General features: G+C 42.4%; 2 protein-coding genes across 2 annotated transcripts; both read left to right on the forward strand.

Annotated features, from left to right (window-relative positions):
- The first annotated feature begins 1,084 nt into the window (after positions 1-1,084).
- On the forward strand, positions 1,085-1,943 carry LOC127326748 (pathogenesis-related protein 1). The gene is made up of 2 exons (XM_051353532.2): positions 1,085-1,374; positions 1,462-1,943. The coding sequence occupies exons 1-2, from the start codon at positions 1,188-1,190 to the stop codon at positions 1,731-1,733; spliced, it is 459 nt and encodes a 152-aa protein (XP_051209492.1). The 5' UTR covers positions 1,085-1,187; the 3' UTR covers positions 1,734-1,943.
- Positions 1,944-6,626: 4,683 nt separating this feature from the next.
- LOC127326752 (pathogenesis-related protein 1-like) lies at positions 6,627-7,473 on the forward strand. Its single transcript, XM_051353539.2, has 2 exons — positions 6,627-6,893; positions 6,981-7,473. The coding sequence occupies exons 1-2, from the start codon at positions 6,707-6,709 to the stop codon at positions 7,250-7,252; spliced, it is 459 nt and encodes a 152-aa protein (XP_051209499.1). The 5' UTR covers positions 6,627-6,706; the 3' UTR covers positions 7,253-7,473.
- Positions 7,474-19,642: the final 12,169 nt, after the last annotated feature.

Raw genomic sequence — 19,642 nt, forward strand, 5'->3', positions numbered from 1 at the left:
ATGGAGCATCTGCAACGTAGGGTGATATTGGTGGTCCAAAAAGTGCCATTATTCTCACAACTGGTGGAGAAAGTTGGCCGGAGAGAGAAACTGACTTTTTTTTATTAGCACAAGTATTCTATGATAGCTTCTGAAAGGATACAAATATTCCCTATCTTCTGCTTGAAATACTCTTTAAATTTGGACCTAGCAAATGATGCCCTGCCCATCAATCGCCACAGTTCACTCTGGACAAATATGTAAATAGCTTGCATGTATGAAGGCACCCTTAATTAATGTGCCCCAAATTTAGTCAAAGATTCTTTTGTAGCTGGTCGCCAAATTTCAAAATTGGGGCAACGTATATACGTAGAAAATACTGAAATTCTTAAAGTTTTTTTTCTTAAAGTTTTTTGCTGATATGCTCATGTTCTTATTTTGTTTATGGCTTCCTTGGCTCTTGACAACCTCAAATTATTTTCTTTGCTCAACTGACACTTGCATTTGAATGTCAGGTCACATAGTCCGTATAGGCGCTTTGAAGCAACGTATTGTTCCTCCACATAAAACATATTCTTCTCATTGTCGTATTAGAAATCTTGAAATTAAATCAGGTACGTGGTATACTCTTCTAGGTATAGTTGCTTTCGAAAAGAATTACGATGAGATATATCTTTGATGAAGTAGGAAATGAATCTTTATTTAATGGAGTAGGTATGGGTGACACCCGTGACGACTAGCCCTAAACTCTTGAAGCTAGACAACACAATAGATTGGCAGTGTAAAAACAAGGCAATACACATTGATGCTTCATTACATATCACATAGCATTCATACTCATATTTTGCTTTCTATCTAGATTACCCATTCTTCTATTTTTCTTAATTTCTTGGTTAATCTGCGCATCAATTTATCCATTTAACTAAACATTGACAAGGTGCAAAGCTTTCTAGAGTGTGCTTTCAGGACAATAGAGTGACTTACGGTGGCATCCAATTTAAAAAAGAACTCGATGCGCCAATAGAGTGACTTACGGTGGCATCCAATTTAAAAAAGAACTCGATGCGCCTAGCTTCACCAACACATGCTTCATCTATTTAAAGCATTGGTTTCCTCTCTCCAGGCAGGCTTCACACATCACATATCCTCTTGGTACGATAGTCTCGGCTCACACCATCTGCACCCAGTTGTAGTTGATAAGCACATCAATGGCCTCCACCAACAGCTGGACCCTCGAGCTCGAGTCGAAGGTGTCTGCGCCGCGCAAGTTCCGCGCCACCGTCATGGACTGGCATAATCTGGCACCCAAGCTCGCCCCACACATCGTCGACAGCGCCCACCATGTTGAAGGAGATGGCGGCATTGGCAGCGTCAGGCACTACAAATGTGGCTCGGGTACGGATACCACACATGATATACATAAATGTCACCTGCTGCCTGGCACACATATGTTCAAATCATGACAAGTAGTTGATTATGCAGCCGTGCCCTTCAACTCCATGAAGAAGAAGGTTGAGTTTCTCGATGTGGACAAATGCGAGTGCAGATACACCATCGAGTGTGACGGCGTTGAGACGTCCACGTGGAACATCAAGATGAAGCCAACGGCTAACGGTGGGAGTGTGGCAAAGGTGGAATGCACGTCCAAGGGTGCTGAGGCGAAGGACATGATGCTCAAGGCCAAGGACTCTGCCGCCGAAATGTTCAAGACTGTTGAGGCTTATCTCATCGCCAACCCGGATGCCTACAACTAAGTCAGTAAAGAGGGATCATACACGATAATGGTGTTTTCTCCCCAATCGAATAAAATTGCTCCAACCTCTGGTATGCTAGAGCAAGCTGGGTGTGAAATTATGAAGTTAAATAAAAGGAAGCTGGGTGTGAACCTCGATGTGTTTGTTTGAAGCTTGTGTTGCTTGCTTGAACCTCATGGTTCTGCAGAAGAATAAAAGAAGTATGTGAAATACATGTCTTATTTAAAATTAGTAGGTTTTTTCCAACCATAAAATTAACAAGGTTTCGAACTACTATCGGAAATGGACATTGAGCAATACGTAGAAAATGCCTTTTCGATGGTTGAGATGTTAAGTGAACAACAACTCCGTCAAAAATCTTATGACCTGGTTTCAAAGTAGGGTCTATTGAGATTCGTTGGTATTTATCACCGTTCACCGGCCTCCATTCTTGCGTGTAAAACTTAGCGGGGTTAACACGAAGTTCCGTAGGCACAACCATACTACATGCCTGTGTACCGGTGCATGCAACGGTGAATCGCTGATATCATTGTACCATATCTCTGCTTTGTCGCCTACAGTCTAGACCCTTGCCTTGTAAATTACCACAAATAAAAAACATTTAGTCGCAACTCACCTAGCAGCTGTATGTAATGATTTTGAATTTTTATTGGTATTTGTTAGGATGGCACACTTTTTCTTTATGCATGGCAGCTATCAACATTGGCAAACTTTTCAGTCCGGATGCAAATAATTTGAATATGTTTCTTTAATACTAGCAGAAAACTAAAAAAATGAATTATGAATGCATTTCCAAGATGGACCAAAGTTTGAAAATATTGTCTCAAGGATCCCACAATAACCTATTTTTAGAGACGGAGGGAGTAAGAAAAAATTCATAAAATCCATATGCCGCTTTCACGAAAAAAAGCTTTATGTAAGCTAGGGACACTTGAAATAAGAACTGTGTATAGGCTACAGGTGTTTCGTAATGTTAAGACTTATCCGGTTTTATGTCGAGCGTCCATTTCCCATTTCCAGATGTCAATCAACGAAAAGTGTTTGGAGATGTTTCTGAAACTCAAATGGATTTGGATATGATATCATCACACGAAGTGCAAGATATACTTGCAGAGAAACAAGTGTATTAGGTGATGATAAGCCAAGACAGAGGGCAAGGTAAGTGCACTTTGTTAAAAAACATTGCAACTCATTTCATCTGTCATGTTTCTTATTCCATTATCTTCATCGGTGTTGCAGAAGCATCACAGTTTTCTAAAGAAATCAAACTGCTGATTGTTAATTGTTTCTGTTTCACTAATAGGATTTGGCACTTCTTGTTGGGGATGATGGCATTGTGACTAACTTCCACAAACTTGTTCCAGATATGGCAATCGAATATCCCTTTGAGTTGGATAAGTTCCAGAACGAGGCAACGTACTCTGTAGCATCTATACCTTTTATCTGAACTAGCTAAATGTTCGAATATAGATTAAACCGAATAAACTCATTCTTCTAGCTTGTACTAAGTTGTATTTTATCAAAGCGCATCAAAGTCAAAGAACATCAAATTGGAGGTATGGATAGTATGGACAGGCTCATGAGACTTCAAGGAAAGAATTTATACTAATCAAGCATCCAATGCAAAGAATGTATGCTATGGTAGGTGCTCCCATGGCTGAATAAAGGCTACTTTTGTCCAGCTACCTCCCTCGTCCCAAATAGTTCTCTAATCCTGCACTTGCAGGCCGTAATGGTTTCTAAATTGCTGGGATGCATCTCACAAAGGGAGAGCACTGGGTCACCGGGATGGAGGCAACGTATAGTGCAGAATATGTTATGTTTATCAAGGTCTCTCTCACCCTCTTCGTGTCGGTGAAACGAGATACATGTAAAATAAGAGATTACGAGGTCATTTATTCCGGGAGAAACACGTCCGCGTCGATGCAAAACCCAAGTGCAATAGTAGCTCTAGAATACTTAATAAAATTTAAAATATTAAAAGCAGGACTACAATAGGCCTCGGGTGTAGGGAAACTTGTCTTATGTTCCTTTGTGAGGGGTGTCGCCGAGATTATTTTGCAAGTATGTTGAATTAACTGAACTACTAAGTTGCGGCTACTTATAATCACTTCACTCTTATCCATGCATGACTGCGACCAGATAGAATTCATGAAACGCATCTACCGGGTGGAGTTTCCGCATTGCTCTCACGAGCGACCGGGGACTCCTCTCCGCCGCCACCACCCAGGACGCCTCCCGTGCCTCCCTCCCTCGCTGCCACCGATGGCCATCCATAGGCAAAGTCTGGGCAACGTTATTAGCGGCGAGGCCCACTTCTCCCTTCGCTTGGCATGGGCGGTGCGAGATGCCTTCTCTGGCAGGGCCCTGGTACTCGGCAAGGGCACGGCGGCAGTGTCCTACGATGGCGGTGCTCAAGGGAGAAGCCTTGTGACGATGAAGCGGAGGAGCCTTGTCAGCTGCGTGCTCGACATCGTCCTGCTATGACCACGAGCGGCGCGGGTCACTGGTTCCTCGGCCGGTCTGAGCCTTGCCAATGCCCGGTTGGGGATTTGGGTGGCTGGCCTCCTCTGGCAGAGTGGCAATGTGGTGGTGCTGGTGAGCCGCTAGCGGTCGAGGTCTCCGATCTGATCAGTGGACTGTCACGCTGGACCAAATCCAGCCGAGTATCCTGTGAGGTGGCGGCTACATCCGGAATTTAAAATAAGACACTTCCTGCCCTATCCTCGCTCCAAAGGGTGCGTCTAGCGATGGTGGAGGGCACGTGGAGTCATGTCACCGACGTATCTCCCGTGATCCGGTCGGTTTTTCTGTTTGTTCGCATGGTTTTATGTTAGTTACTTATGATCTATGACTATTATCATTGGCAATGGTTGTTGTTCTGTTGCACTCGTCCTTTAGGATCTTAGCACGACGACTTCCCGCTAGTCTACCAGAACAAGTTCTACTATGAAAAGTTTTGCCCGATTGCTGATGGAGGGACGAGGAGGGCGGCGCGCCTTCGGCTCTTTCTAGTGTTTGTAATCATCACTAGGTGGTCCTATTTATAATTTTTTTGGGCTATTTGTACTAGTATTGATTGATGATTGTTAATAGATCGGTGAAATTTTGGTAATTTTGTTTTACACAGCCATACTACAAAACTTTGAACTTCAGTTAATTAGCCAGCAGCTACACAAGTGTTATATAGTACTTTTTTAGGGAATACTATGTGTTATATATCTTTGCAGCGTACGCAAAATGTAGCAGCAGTACTACGTCTATGATTGATATTCCAACTTCCAAACACAGATTAACATTGATCTCGCTGCATCCATCACCTGAGCATGTACTGCCTTCAGGAATATGTTTGATGTCCCGACCGGTGGTAGATCCCCGGCTAGACGCTGTACGTAGTGCAGGTGCTCCAGCCCCGGCCCCTCGTCCAAGACGTTGTCGTCGAGCGAGTCGTTCGGCCTGAGAGGATCAGAGGAGCATCTGATGTAGGCTCTACCTGCTGGCGAACTCTTCTCCCCGCCGTCCAAGTCCGCATCAGTTGTTAGGAGGTGTCGACATAAGGGACTGATGTATCGGTCGATGGAGGTCACTCCAAAACAGTAGGTCAGATAAAACGATGGATATTTCCTCAAGTCGAAGTTAAGCTATGGGTGTCTACTCATCCTACTCCTCATCACTGAACAGTGGCATGCATAGCCTCGTCACAAGACTCGAGCAAGAAAACTCAAGATTGTGTGCTTTCGGCGCTATGCTATGTAGCATGTGGCCAGCATGCGCTTGCAAGTTGCAAGCTCTTATCATGGCAGCACAATGAATACATCTTGATATGCACACAACGGCTATTTGGCTAGATATGAATCAATCATCGCAGAGGATAGGGCTTATCTTGTTTTTTGAAAGATGAAAAAGTTCCATATTTAACAACGTCTCTATCGTCAGTTCGCATTGGCTGCAATCTAGCTTACACATCACACCACTACAAAAGATGTGATACATATATTAACATTTGATGCATCCTTATGAATCTTTTCCTTTAAAAAAAATCCTGATGTGAACTCTTCTCTATTCATTATCTAGCTTGATGGCCTGCGTAATTTGGGCGAACTAGAGCTAATATATTTCGATGTAAATTATAACTTTTCCCTTTGGCTAGCGGAAATGCACATTTGATCTCGGTGCATATGCCCTCTTTACCTAGAAAATGTATTTTGAAATGCTAAAAAATTAGGACGAAAATTTAGCATGCATATCTCGACATTCTATGTGCTTGCTAAAGGTTTCGTAAAAAACTGAAGTTCTTCGTAGCCTGTGAAAAAAAGGCAAAAAATGCTTCTTAAAAGCTATATTTTAGCACCAAAAATTGTCTTTTTTGCAAGGGTCACACAATAATTCATTGTTTCTTCAAACAACTTCGTGAGAAAGTAGGGTATGAATATGTACGCGCATCATTTTTGTTTGAATTTTTGTGACACATTTTAATATTTTCAAAGTGCATTGCAAATAAAAGGAGCATATGCACCCAGGAGAAAAAACACCATGCCCCCTGTGGCTAGCTCTTACTTAGCTTAGTTCTCGCTACACATTAGATGTTAGGAAAGATAAGTAAAAGTATATAGAAAATTATTTGTATCAAACATGTACTTGTCGAGGAAGCGTACCGTATTTTGGTTTTAATCAAGATCGCCCATTCTTCTCTTTTTCATATTTTTTGATTAATCTAGCATGCATTTGTCTCTGTAACTAAACATTAACAAGGCACAAAGCTTTCTAGAGTGTGCTTTCAGGTCAATCGATTGGCCGACGGTGCCATCCGAATTTGGAAATGACTAGGTGGGCCTAGCTTCACCAATAGATTCTTCATCTATTTAAAGCGTTCGTTTCCTCTCTCTAGCCAGTCTTCTCACAACACATCTTCTATTGGTACAATAGTCTCGTCTTACACCATCTGCACTCAGTTGTAGTTGATAATCACATCAATGGCCTCCACTAACAGCTGGACCCTCGAGCTCGAGTCAAAGGTGTCTGCGCCGCGCAAGTTCCGCGCATGTGTCATGGATTGGCATACTCTAGCACCCAAGCTTGCCCCACATGTCATCGACAACGCCCACCATGTTGAGGGAGATGGTGGCACTGGCACCGTGAGACACTACAATTGTGGCTCAGGTACGCATACCATATATATGACATACATTCATGTCACCTGCTGTCTAGCACACATGTTCGAATCATAACAAGAAGTTGGTCGTGCAGCCGTGCCCTTCAACGCCATGAAGAAGAAGGTCGAGTTCCTCGACGTGGACAAGTGCGAGTGCAAATACACCATCGAGTGTGACGGTGTTGAGACATCCACGTGGAACATCAAGATGAAGCCAACAGCCAACGGTGAGAGTGTGGCAATTGTGGAATGCACGTCCAAGGGCGTGCAGGCTAACGACATGATGCTCAAGGCCAAGGAGTCTGCTGCCGAAATGTTCAAGACTGTTGAGGCCTATCTCATAGCCAACCCGAACGCCTACAACTAAGTCAGGAAAGAGGGATCATACATAATAATGCCGCTTTCTCCCCGAGCGAATAAAACTGCTCCAACCTCAGTGGTATGCTAGAGCAAGCTGGGTGTGGACTTATGAAGTTAAATAAAAAGAAGTCGGGTGTAGACCTCGGCGTGTTTGTTTCCAACTTGTGTTGCCTGCTTATGTATCTTCATGATGGTTCTGCACAAGAATAAAAGAAAGTATCTGAAATACATGACGCTCTTGTTTAAAATTAGTAGGTTCTTTCCGGCCATAAAAATAACAAGATAACAAATTACGGTCTATCAAAAATGGATGTTAAGCAATACGTCGAGAATCCGCCACCGATGGGATGGAGCCCTACCTTTTCGATAGCTCGGTTCTTCGATTGATTCTGATGTTAAGTGAACAACAACTTCCTCAAAAAGGATAAAAAAATAATGGTATCTATACAACACTTTCAAGAAGGAAACAAATAGGAAGGACCTATACGAAAAACACAAAATTATCACCTAAGCAGAAAATGTGTTAATTGTTAAATATATATTAAATCATATAAATTCATTCTTCTACGTTGTACTAATTTGTATTTAGTTGAAGAGCACCAAAGTCCAAGGACACCAAATTGAAGGTACGTTGGTATGGGCAGGCTCACAAGATCTCAAGGAAGAAAATTATACTAATCAAGCATCCAATCCAAAGAATGTATGCTTTCGTAGGTGCTCCCATGGCTGAATAAAGGCTACTTGGCCAAGGGAAATGTTTTTGTACTTACATGCATGGATGTGGATGTTTTCGTTGTTGTGCTTTGAGATTCGGATATAAAGAGGAAACAAATGAATCTTTTCATCTACCATGGTGAACACGAATCTCGAGTAATAAATAGATGGTGACGGAAACACCCACACTCATAGGTGTAAGTACAAAATCCACACCTCTTGTCCAACTACCTCCCTTGTCCCAAACAGTTCTGTAATCCTGCACTTGCAGCCCACAATGGTTCCTAATTTGCGGGGAGGCACCTGACAAAGGCAGACTTTAGTGGGCTCCTCGCCTTCAAGAAATTGCGCGAGGTTTTCTGGAACTCTGGAAAAAAGGTTTAGATTTGTATATATATATGGCGTGGGATCAAAATGAAAATGACGATATCACATGCATATATACACGCGCATATGTACCTTATTTACAAAGGGTTTTCATAGATAGTGATAAAATAATCAAAGTACTCCTCTGTCAACGACGACGGTGATGGTGGTGGCGATGATCCACCAGCGCGGCCCCGGCCACCACGGGCACCACGGCCACGGCCACGACCACGACCACGACCACGGGCACTGGAACCTATACCATCGTCCATCGCTGAAACCATGAAACACACGCATGAAGATCGGATCGAGATTGGGAACAAACGAATCGTTGAGATAAAGGCGCGCTAACTAGCACCTGGTTATCGAATGGGGGCGAAAAAACCAGCCGAAGTGGCAGCGCTGGCAGAATCAAGAGTGCGTGTTGAGACGGCACGCTGGCAGATGAGTAATGCGCAGAACGGTTGGCATGTGGCTAGTCACACCATACATGCCGCATGTGCGAGTGGCGGCACTGTGCGTATATATTTTTGTCCCGTGTTCCTGTGAGCTCCACTTATTAGCCGCATGCCTCCTGCTGTCGCTCGCTGCCAATAGGGACATACTACCCGCTCAAGTCCATCGATGGCTTGCTATACCCGGATAGGCGTTTGCCGATGCTCGCCGGATGCACATAATCCCCCACTCTTCTCTAGTGCCTGCTGACGTGCGACGGGGATTGCAACGGCGCCAGAAAGTAGCTTCCTTGTGACGGTAAAGCACTCGTCCGTTGGGAACCCCAAGAGGAAGGTGTGATGCGTACAGCAGCAAGTTTTCCCTCAGTAAGAAACCAAGGTTTATCGAACCAGTAGGAGATGAAGGCCACGTGAAGGTTGTTGGTGAAGGAGTGTAGTGCGGCGCAACACCAGGGATTCCGGCGCCAACGTGGAACCTGCACAACACAATCAAGATACTTTGCCCCAACTTAACAGTGAGATTGTCAATCTCACCGGCTTGCTGTAAACAAAGGATTAAACGTATGGTGTGGAGAATGATGTTTGCTTGCAAAGAACAACAGAGAACAATGATTGCAGTAGGTTGTATTTCAGATGTAAAAGAATGGACCGGGGTCCACAGTTCACTAGTGGTGTCTCTCCAATAAGATAAATAGCATGTTGGGTGAACAAATTACAGTTGGACAATTGACAAATAGAGAGGGCATAACAATGCACATACATATCATGATGACTAATATGAGATTTACTTAGGGCATTACGACAAAGAACATAGACCGCTATCCAGCATGCATCTATGCCTAAAAAGTCCACCTTCGGGTTAGCATCCGCACCCCTTCCAGTATTAAGTTGCAAACAACAGACAATTACATTAAGTACTGTGCGTAATGTAAACAATACAAATATCCTTAGACAAAGCATTGATGTTTTATCCCTAGTGGCAACAGCACATCCATAACCTTAGAACTTTCTCACATCGTCCTGCATTCAATGGAGGCATGAACCCACTATCGAGCATAAATACTCCCTCTTGGAGTTACAAGTATCAACTTGGCCAGAGCCTCTACTAGCAACGGAGAGCATGCAAGATCATAAACAACACATATATGATAGATCAATAATCAACTTGACATAGTATTCCATATTCATCGGATCCCAACAAACACAACATGTAGCATTACAAATAGATGATCTTGATCATGATAGGCAGCTCACAAGATCTAAACATGATAGCACAAGAGGAGAAGACAACCATCTAGCTACTGCTATGGACCCATAGTCCAAGGATGAACTACTCACGCATCAATCCGGAGGCGGGCATGGTGATGTAGAGCCCTCCGGTGATGATTCCCCTCTCCGACAGGGTGCCGGAGGCGATCTCCTGAATCCCCCGAGATGGGATTGGCGGCGACGGCGTCATAGTATATTTTCTCGTATCGTGACTCTCGGTACTAGGGTTTTCGCGACGGAGAGTTTAAGTAGGCGAAGGGGCAGAGTCGGGAGGCGCCCGAGGGGCCCACCCCATAGGGCGGCGCGCCCCCCCTCTTGGCCGCGCCGCCAGGTGGGGTGGCCACCTCGTGGCCCCTCTCCGTCTCTCCTTCGGTCTTCTGGAAGGCTCCGTGGAAAATAAGACCGTGGGCTTTTGTTTCGTCCAATTCCGAGAATATTTCCTGTGTAGGATTTCTGAAACCAAAAACAGCAGAAAACAAGAACTGGCACTTCGGCATCTTGTTAATAGGTTAGTGCCGGAAAATGCATAAAAATGATATAAAGTGTATATAAAACATGTGAGTATTGTCATAAAACTAGCATGGAACATAAGAAATTATAGATACGTTTGAGACGTATCAAGCATCCCCAAGCTTAGTTCCTACTCGCCCTCGAGTAGGTAAACGATAACAAGGATAATTTCTGAAGTGACATGCTACTATCATAATCTTGATCAATACTATTGTAAAGCATATGAGATGAATGAAGTGATTCAAAGCAATGGTAAAGATAATGACTAAACAACTGAATCATATAGCAAAGACTTTTCATGAATAGTACTTTCAAGACAAGCATCAATAAGTCTTGCATAAGAGTTAACTCATAAATCAATAAATTCTTGATAGAAGGTTTTGAAGCAACACAAAGGAAGATATAAGTTTCAGCAGTTGCTTTCAACTTCAACATGTATATCTCATGGATAATTGTAAACACAAAGTAATATGATGAATGCAAATAAGCAAGTATGTAGGAATCAATGCACACAGTTGACACAAGTGTTTGCTTCTAAGATGGAAAGAAGTAGGTAAACTGACTCAACATAAAGTAAAAGAAAGGCCCTTCGCAGAGGGAAGCAGGGATTACTCATGTGCTAGAGCTTTTATTTTGAAAACATGGAAATAATTTTGTCAACGGTAGTAATAATTCATATGTGTTATGCATAAGACATCCTATAAGTTGCAAGCCTCATGCATCGAATACCAATAGTGCTCGCACCTTGTCCTAATTAGCTCGGATTTCCATGGATTATCATTGCATTACAAATGTTTCAACCAAGTGTGACAAAGGGGTACCTCTATGTCACCTGTACAAAGGTCCAAGGAGATAGATCGCATTTGATTTCTCGTTTTTGATAGATCTCAACTTGAGGACATCCATACCGGGACAACATAGAAAACAGATAACGGACTCCTCTTTAATGCATAAGCATTCAATAACATATAATATTCTCATAAGAGATTGAGGATTAATGTCCAAACTGAAACTTCCACCATGATACATGGCTTTGGTTAGCGGCCCAATGTTCTTCTCTAACAATATGCATACTCAAACCATACAACTCATGGAAAATCACCCTTGCTTCAGACAAGACGAACATGCATAGCAACTCACATGATATTCAACAAAAGTTGATGGCGTCCCCAGAAACATGGTTACCGCTCAACAAGCAACTTATTAAGAAATAAGATACATAAGCGACATATTCTTTACCACAATAGTTTTTAAGCTACTTTCCCATGAGCTATATATTGCAAAGACAAGGAATGAAATTTTAAAGGTAGCACGCAAGCAATTTACTTTGGAATGGTAGAGAAATACCACATAGTAGGTAGTTATGGTGGACACAAATGGCATAAGTTTTGGCTCAAGGTTTTGGATGCACGAGAAGCATTCCCTCTCAGTACAAGGCTTTGGCTAGCAAGGTTGTTTGAAGCAAACACAAGTATGAACCGGTACAGCAAAACTTACATAAGAACATATTGCAAGCATTATAAGACTCTACACTGTCTTCCTTGTTGTTCAAACACCTTTACCAGAAAATATCTAGAATTTAGAGAGACCAATCATGCAAACCAAATTTAAACAAGCTCTACAGTAATTCTCCACTAATAGGTTCAAACTACATGATGCAAGAGCTTAAACATGATCTATTTGAGAGCTCAAAACAATTGCCAAGTATCAAATTATTCAAGACCATATACCAATTACCACATGAAGCATTTTCTGTTTCCAACCAAATAGCAATAAACGAAGCGGTTTTCAACCTTCGCCATGAACATTAAGAGTAAAGCTAAGAACACCAGTGTTCATATGAAACAGCGGAGCGTGTCTTTCTCCCACACAATGAATGCTAGGATCCGAATTTATTCAAACAAAAACAAAAATAGAAGCATACAGACGCTCCAAGTAAAGCACATAAGATGTGACGGAATAAAAATATAGTTTCACTAGAGGTGACCTGATAAGTTGTTGATGAAGAAGGGGATGCCTTGGGCATCCCCAAGCTTAGATGCTTGAGTCTTCATGAAATATGCAGGGATGAACCATGGGGGCATCCCCAAGCTTAGACTTTTCACTCTTCTTGATCGTATTATATCATCCTCCTCTCTTGACCCTTGAAAACTTCCTCCACACCAAACTCAAAACAATCTCATTAGAGGGTTAGTGCATAATCAAAAATATATATGACATACATTCATGTCACCTGCTGTCTAGCACACATGTTCGAATCATAACAAGAAGTTGGTCGTGCAGCCGCGCCCTTCAACGCCATGAAGAAGAAGGTCGAGTTCCTCGACGTGGACAAGTGCGAGTGCAAATACACCATCGAGTGTGATGGCGTTGAGACATCCACGTGGAACATCAAGATGAAGCCAACGGCTAACGGTGGGAGTGTGGCAACGGTGGAGTGCACATCCAAGGGCATGGAAGCGAAGGACATGATGCTCAAGGCCAAGGACTCTGCCGCCGAAATATTTAAGATTGTTGAGGCATATCTCATTGCCAACCCGGATGCCTACAACTAAGTCAGCAAAGAGGGATCATATGTAATAATGGTGCTTTCTCCCCGATCGAATAAAACTAGTCCAACATCACTGGTATGCTACAGCAAGCTGGATGTGGACTTATGAAGTTAAATAAAAGGAAACTTTATGGACCTGTGTGTGTTTGTTTGAATCTTGTGTATATTGCTTATGTATCTTCTTCATGGTTTTACACAAGACTAAAAGGAAGTATTTAAAATACATGACACTCTTATTTAAAATTAGTAGGTTTTTTCAAGACATAAAATTACGAAGATTACGAATCACGGTCCATCAGAAATAGTCGTTGAAAAATACATAGAAAATGCACCACTGATGACATGGAGCCCTACTTTGCTTGCCGATTCAACTCTTCAACTTATTCAAATGTTAAGTGAACAACAACTCTGTCAAAAAGGATAACAAGATAATAATAATACCGAAACAAAACGTTCAAGAATGAGAAATAATAGGCAAGACCAATAAAATCATCACCAAAGTAGAAAAGGTGTTGATCATCAAATATATATTATGGCGTATAAATTTACGTTTCTCCCTTGCACTAAGTTTTATGTAGTCGAAGCACACCAAAGTCCAAGTACATCAAATCGGAAGTACTTGGGTATGGATGGGTTCACGAGATTCCAAGAAAAAAATTATACTAGTCGAGAGCATCCAATGCAAAGAACGTATGCTTTCTTAGATGCGACTGAACAAAGGCTACTTGTCTAACTAACTCCCTCGTCATAAAACTATATTCCAATCCTGCACTTCGGGAACAACACGTCCGTGTCGATGTCATTATCCTGCACATCCTTGGACGTGCATTCCACCTTCGCCACACTCCCAACGTCCGTTGGCTTCATATTGATGTTCCACGTGGACGTCTCAACATCGTCACACTCTATGGTGTATTTGCACTCGCACTTGTCCACATTGAGAAACTTAACCTTCTTCTTTCTGACGTTGAAGGGAATGGCTGCACAATAAAGTGTGTGTTACGATTTTAACATTTGGGCCGGAGAGAAGGTGACATGAATGTATGTCATATCTGTGGTATGTGTACCTGAGCCGCAGTTGTAATGCCTAACAATATCGGCGCCGCCATCTCCGTCAACGTGGTGGGCACTGCCGATGATGTGTGGAGCGAGCTTAGGTGCCAGGGTAGTCCATGACGGTGGCACGGAACTTGCGTGGCGCGAACACCTACGAATCGAGCTCGAGGGTCCAGCTGTTGGTGGAGGCCATTGTTGTGATTATCAACTACACTGGGTGCAGATGGTTTGAGCCGGACTATGGATGTGATGTTTGAAGGTTTCCTGGAGAGAGAAAACAAACTCTTTAATTAGATGAAGCTAGGCCCAATGAGTTTTTTTTTTAAAAAATTGGATGGCACCTTCGGCCACTCGATCGGTATGCATGGGAAATTTTATCAAGAAATTAAGGAAAGGTGAAGAATGGGCGATCTACATAAAAAAGCAAAATATAAATATGCATGCATCCAATGCGAATATAGTAGCACACTTCTCTTGTGTGTAATGTGTAAGGATGATTCCCGTGCTTATTGTCTTTCTCTTTTACATAAACAATCTGTAGTCCTGCATATCTTCATGATTTGTAGCTAGTCATCATGTGTGCCTTCATGAAATAAGGATTCATTTACCACTATGGCGGTAACACACAAGAAAAACTTCGATTAAATTTGTGGCACCTCAATTGAGGGTCGCTTCATATATGGAAGCGTATTAACACATTTTTCATGAGTGAACTCCGGCGATTGTTCACTAGGACATCATTTACGGATCCATATGTAAAGAGTATTTCAAAAGAAGGAGATATAGGGAACATTTTGATATAAGCAGAGCCAATTAATAATCATCGGTGTTTTGATGGATAACAATAATAAGGCTAACGATAAGGTAGAGTAGAAATTAAACAAAAAGTTTGATTACGGCTAAAATAAATACTCTAACTCTTGGTAGAAGAATCATAACAAAAAAGTGGGCTAATGATATAGAACAAGAGATGAGCATAAGAGTAGATACCTTGAGCATTTACAATTTGCATAAAAATAGACAAGATGGGTAGAGAAAACGTGAAAAAGGTAAAAACTAATGATTAATATGAGAGCCTATGATTTTAAAAGAGAGTCTATTTAGATGGATGTCACGGTCCTCTATTGTTATACCATGCTTCTACACACGAATAAAATACGCTACATGGAGTGTTTCCTAACAAAAAGAGAAGAATGTACATGTTTGATACAGTTTATTTTCTATGTACTTTTTTTTCTCCGGTAACATCAGATGCAGACCGACCATTAAACTAGGTAAGAGTTAGCCCGAGACTTATTACAATCTCTATGCGAGAATCACATGAAATATGATAATCATAGTTATAGTTGTAGCTCTGGCCTCACAAATTGCATGGGCCATCGAGCTACTTAATGAAAAGAGAAGAATGTCTATAGATAAAAAGGCAAAGATTCGTGAGGATGATATATGTAGCATACTTTTCTAGTCACGTGAAGTGTAAAGATGCATATAATAGGTATTGGATAGAGAGATATCGCTTCGTGATGCGCATATCTAGTGATATATGTAGCCTACTTTTGTAGTCGCGTGAGATGTGTAAGGATGCATATAATAGAAAGGGATTTCTATTTTCATGCCCTCGGGTCCTTAGTTGTGCTCAGTTTTCCCCAGCCGCTTAGTTTTTCCTCAGTTTTCCCCGAACCCTTGTCTGAAACCCTCACAAGGAGCTTGGACGGGAGGAATCCCTTTAAGTTGACCGTTAGTGGGGCCGCTGTTGGTGCCCCGCTGTGGACACGTCTCCACTTATCCAGATCATCGTGGGACCCACAACTTGTCCACGCTAGCCCGCCGGACCCACAGCTTACCCAGGTGACCGTTGCAAAATGGGAGCCTGAGCCAGCCCCGCGCCCGTGCCCATGCCATTGCTTCCCCTTTCTTTCCCCGCGCCCCATTGTTCTTCTTCTCCGCCAGCGGCAGCCCTTCTCCGGTAGGCGGGTGATGTCTAGTTTCTCTTCGACCTCCCGTTCTTCATGGCCGCAGTATGGACCCGTGCGTTTGACAAGATGCCCTGACTGCCCACGCCAGGAGCCTCTGAAGCGGTCGATCTGTAAGACGGACGACAATGGCAACCGTGGACGTGAGTTCCTTGCATGCGAGAGCTTGCCATATAGAGAGGGGGATAAGGTTAGATCTCGCTCCAATTGCTCTGTTTTCTCTCGATTTTCTTGTTATTCCCTCGCATTTGGGATTTAGGGTTCACGTTGTTGTTTTCAGATCCTGAAGAAATGCAAGCATTTCGAGTGTATCGATGTGTACGTTCAAAGGCTTCAATTGCAGGAATCAATTGACGCTATTGGGGAGAGCAATTTGGGAGGGGGGGGGGGGACTTGCTGTAGAGAATGCGGCGGAGAGATGAGCCATTCCGATTATGCCTAATGCTCCCAATGCAGAACTGGTAGAAGTGAAGGGAGAACTGAAGAAAATGAACAAAGCAGTTAAGGCAGCTGATCGAGTTGAAGAAGCAAGCTAATCTGATGGCTGGTTATTTTTTTTTGTTGTATAATTGCGATCGGATTCTTATCATTGCTCATCAGGCGCTAGAAGTTGTTACAAGGGATCCCTTGTTACAAATCCATTATTCAGTTACATGTACTTGTAGTTGTTTTCAAAGTTAGTGTGTGCATTCACTGAAATTACCAAAAAAAATAAAAATACATGTTAGGGAATCTAGGAATGCTAAATAAAGTTGATAATTGTTAGAGGGGTGACAAATAATGCATTCACCGAAATCCCACAAATATGTATGTCTCATGTTTATACCAAAATTATACCACTTTTGGGACGTTTCAAATAACCAAAACTATATTCCCTAAAAGAAAAGGGATGCTAAAGATAGTTGATAATTGTTAGAGGGGTGACAAATAATGCTTTCACAGAAATCCCACAAATATGTATGCCTCATGTTTATACCAAAAGGGCTCCCATACCAAAATTATACCACTTTTGGGACGTTTGAAATTAACAAAACTATATCCCAAACTCTATTCCCTAAAAGAAAAGGAATGCTAAAGAAAGTTGATAATTGTTAGAGGGGTGATAAATAATCCATTCACCGAAATCCCACAAATATGCCAAATATGTATGCCTCATGTTTATACCAAAATTATACCACTTTTGGGCCGTTTCAAATTACCAAAACTATATTCCCTAAAAGAAAAGGAATGCTAAAGATAATTGATAATTGATAGAGGGGTGACAAATAATGCATTCACCAAAATCCCACAAATATGTATGCCTAATGTTTATACCAAAATTATACCACTTTCGGGACGTTTGAAATTACCAATACTATATCCCAATCTATATTCCCTAAAAGAAAAGGAATGCTAAAGAAAGTTGATAATTGTTAGAGGGGTGATAAATAATCCATTCACCGAAATCCCACAAATATGTATGCCTCATGTTTATACCAAAATTATACCACTTTTGGGACGTTTGAAATTACTAAAACAATATCCCAAACTATATTCCCTAAAAGAAAAAGAATGTTAAAGAAAGTTGATAATTGTTAGAGGGGTGATAAATAATCCATTCACCAAAATCCCACAAATATGTATGCCTCATGTTTATACCAAAATTATACCACTTTTGGGATGTTTCAAATAACCAAAACTATATCCCAAACTATATTCCCTAAAAGAAAAGTAATGCCTAAAAGAGTTTATAATTTTTAGCGTGTGAAAAATAATACAGAAAACCAAACTTGGTGAATCCGGTGGCAAACTAGGTATTTAGCATACATAGAGGATGGAAGCTAGCCGCCGATAGAGAAAGAGGGTGGTGGCCCCGATCAGAGAGAGAAAGGAGTTATCCTGCCCGTTAGATCATACGATCAACGGTCGGCAGGCACGATCCGCGTGACAAGGGCTAGACCAATCAGGGCAAGGTTGGGCGTCCCCTATGAGAATTTGTGAAGGGAGAGGGCAAAACTGAGTAGTATCAAGAAACTAAGGGCACGTGAGTAGTAAACAGACTAAGAGATTCAAATATGAGATTTAAAAAAATGGAAAATACGTGTTTTATATAATGAAACCCATCTTGGCCTACCTCAAACTATTTGCAATACAAATATACATGAGTGTGAAAATTGTGGCCTCATTCAGACAAAGTATGTTTTGGGGAAAGCTGTTTTGGGAAGGGCTTATTGTGAAAAGCCATGCACCTTCATAGCTACTAGGTGATTTGAGAAGTGGCAATTTATGGTAAAACTTGATTTATCTATGATTGTTATGGTTCCCAACGTGGCAGGTCGCGTAAGAAGACTCCATGAGTAAGTACCACTATGGTTTTATCTTTTTTGGAATTTGTTGCACATGAAATGACTCAATTAGATAGCTTAATCCCATTTGTTGACTCTCTATTGACTAGCCACTTGAGGGTAAAACTGAGTATATTGCACTAGCCAGTATTAGCACTCAAGGAGAAAACTGAGCACAGAAAAAATGCTAGTATAAGACTCGAGGTTATACCTGAGTATATCTAAATTTTGAGGGTTAGACTCGAGGATGCGTGTTGCGGTGCAGAAGTGGAAGATGTGCAATTGTTGACGCGTAGGATGCGGGTCGCGGTGCAGAAGTTGAAGACGTGCAATCATGGACGCGTGTCGCGGTGCAGAAGTCGAAGACGTGCAGACGTGCAACCGTGCACGCGTAGGACGCGGGTCACATTTAGGACCCCTTGCCTTTATAGATGCCTCTCCCTGTTCGCCTCATTGCACTATCTCACTGTCACTCTCACTCCCTCACGCAACGCCACCTCTCACGTCCCATCATCTTCTCCAAAGCAAAAAACCCTCTCCCTCTCCTCTGCCGGCAATGGACAAGGAGAATGCGAATCAGTCCTCTGTCCTCGACGCCGTCCCCTCTAAGCACGGCGCCTCCATCTTCGACGCCGTCCCCTCTACGGCCGTCGCCGCCGCAGGTGCATTGGCGGCTCCCGCCGGTGCATCGGAGGCTGCCGCCGGTGGCGGTCAGATCCCGCCGGAATGGTACCCCTACGAGAAGGTGCCGTACAACTGTCCGGCGAACCCCTACGACACCTGCATGGAAGACCCTTGGAACGAGGTAACTACGGTTTGCTCCCTTGTTGTTCCCCTTCTCTTCCTTTTTTAACCCTATTTTTGCTGGTTCCCTAGTAACTATTAGTGCCGATCTGTAGGTAGGATGAGTATTGGGTTAATATTTGCGCCGATTTTATTCCATTTTGATTTGATCCCTTCTTGATTTATGCAAGTAATCATGGGATCTCAATCAGTTAAGATTTGGGGTTAAGATTTGGGGTTCGGCCGTTCGGTTAATTTATGCAAGTAATCGTGTGATCTCAATCAGTTAAGATTTGGGGTTAAGATTTGGGGTTCGGCCGTTCGGTTAATTTATTCAGATCTGGAATTTGTTTCTTTGCCTATGATGAATCGTTGGGCACAAATTTGTACAAGGCG

This window comes from Lolium perenne, chromosome 6, assembly GCF_019359855.2.
Source record: "Lolium perenne isolate Kyuss_39 chromosome 6, Kyuss_2.0, whole genome shotgun sequence".
Lineage (NCBI taxonomy): Eukaryota > Viridiplantae > Streptophyta > Magnoliopsida > Poales > Poaceae > Lolium > Lolium perenne.

Excerpts from the sequence above, each read along its gene's own strand:
- LOC127326748 (XM_051353532.2), top strand. The coding sequence starts at position 1,188 with ATGGCCTCCACCAACAGCTGGACCCTCGAGCTCGAGTCGAAGGTGTCT. Across the intron at positions 1,375-1,461 it reads GCACTACAAATGTGGCTCGG|CCGTGCCCTTCAACTCCATG; the intron begins GTACGGATACCA and ends TTGATTATGCAG.
- LOC127326752 (XM_051353539.2), top strand. The coding sequence starts at position 6,707 with ATGGCCTCCACTAACAGCTGGACCCTCGAGCTCGAGTCAAAGGTGTCT. Across the intron at positions 6,894-6,980 it reads ACACTACAATTGTGGCTCAG|CCGTGCCCTTCAACGCCATG; the intron begins GTACGCATACCA and ends TTGGTCGTGCAG.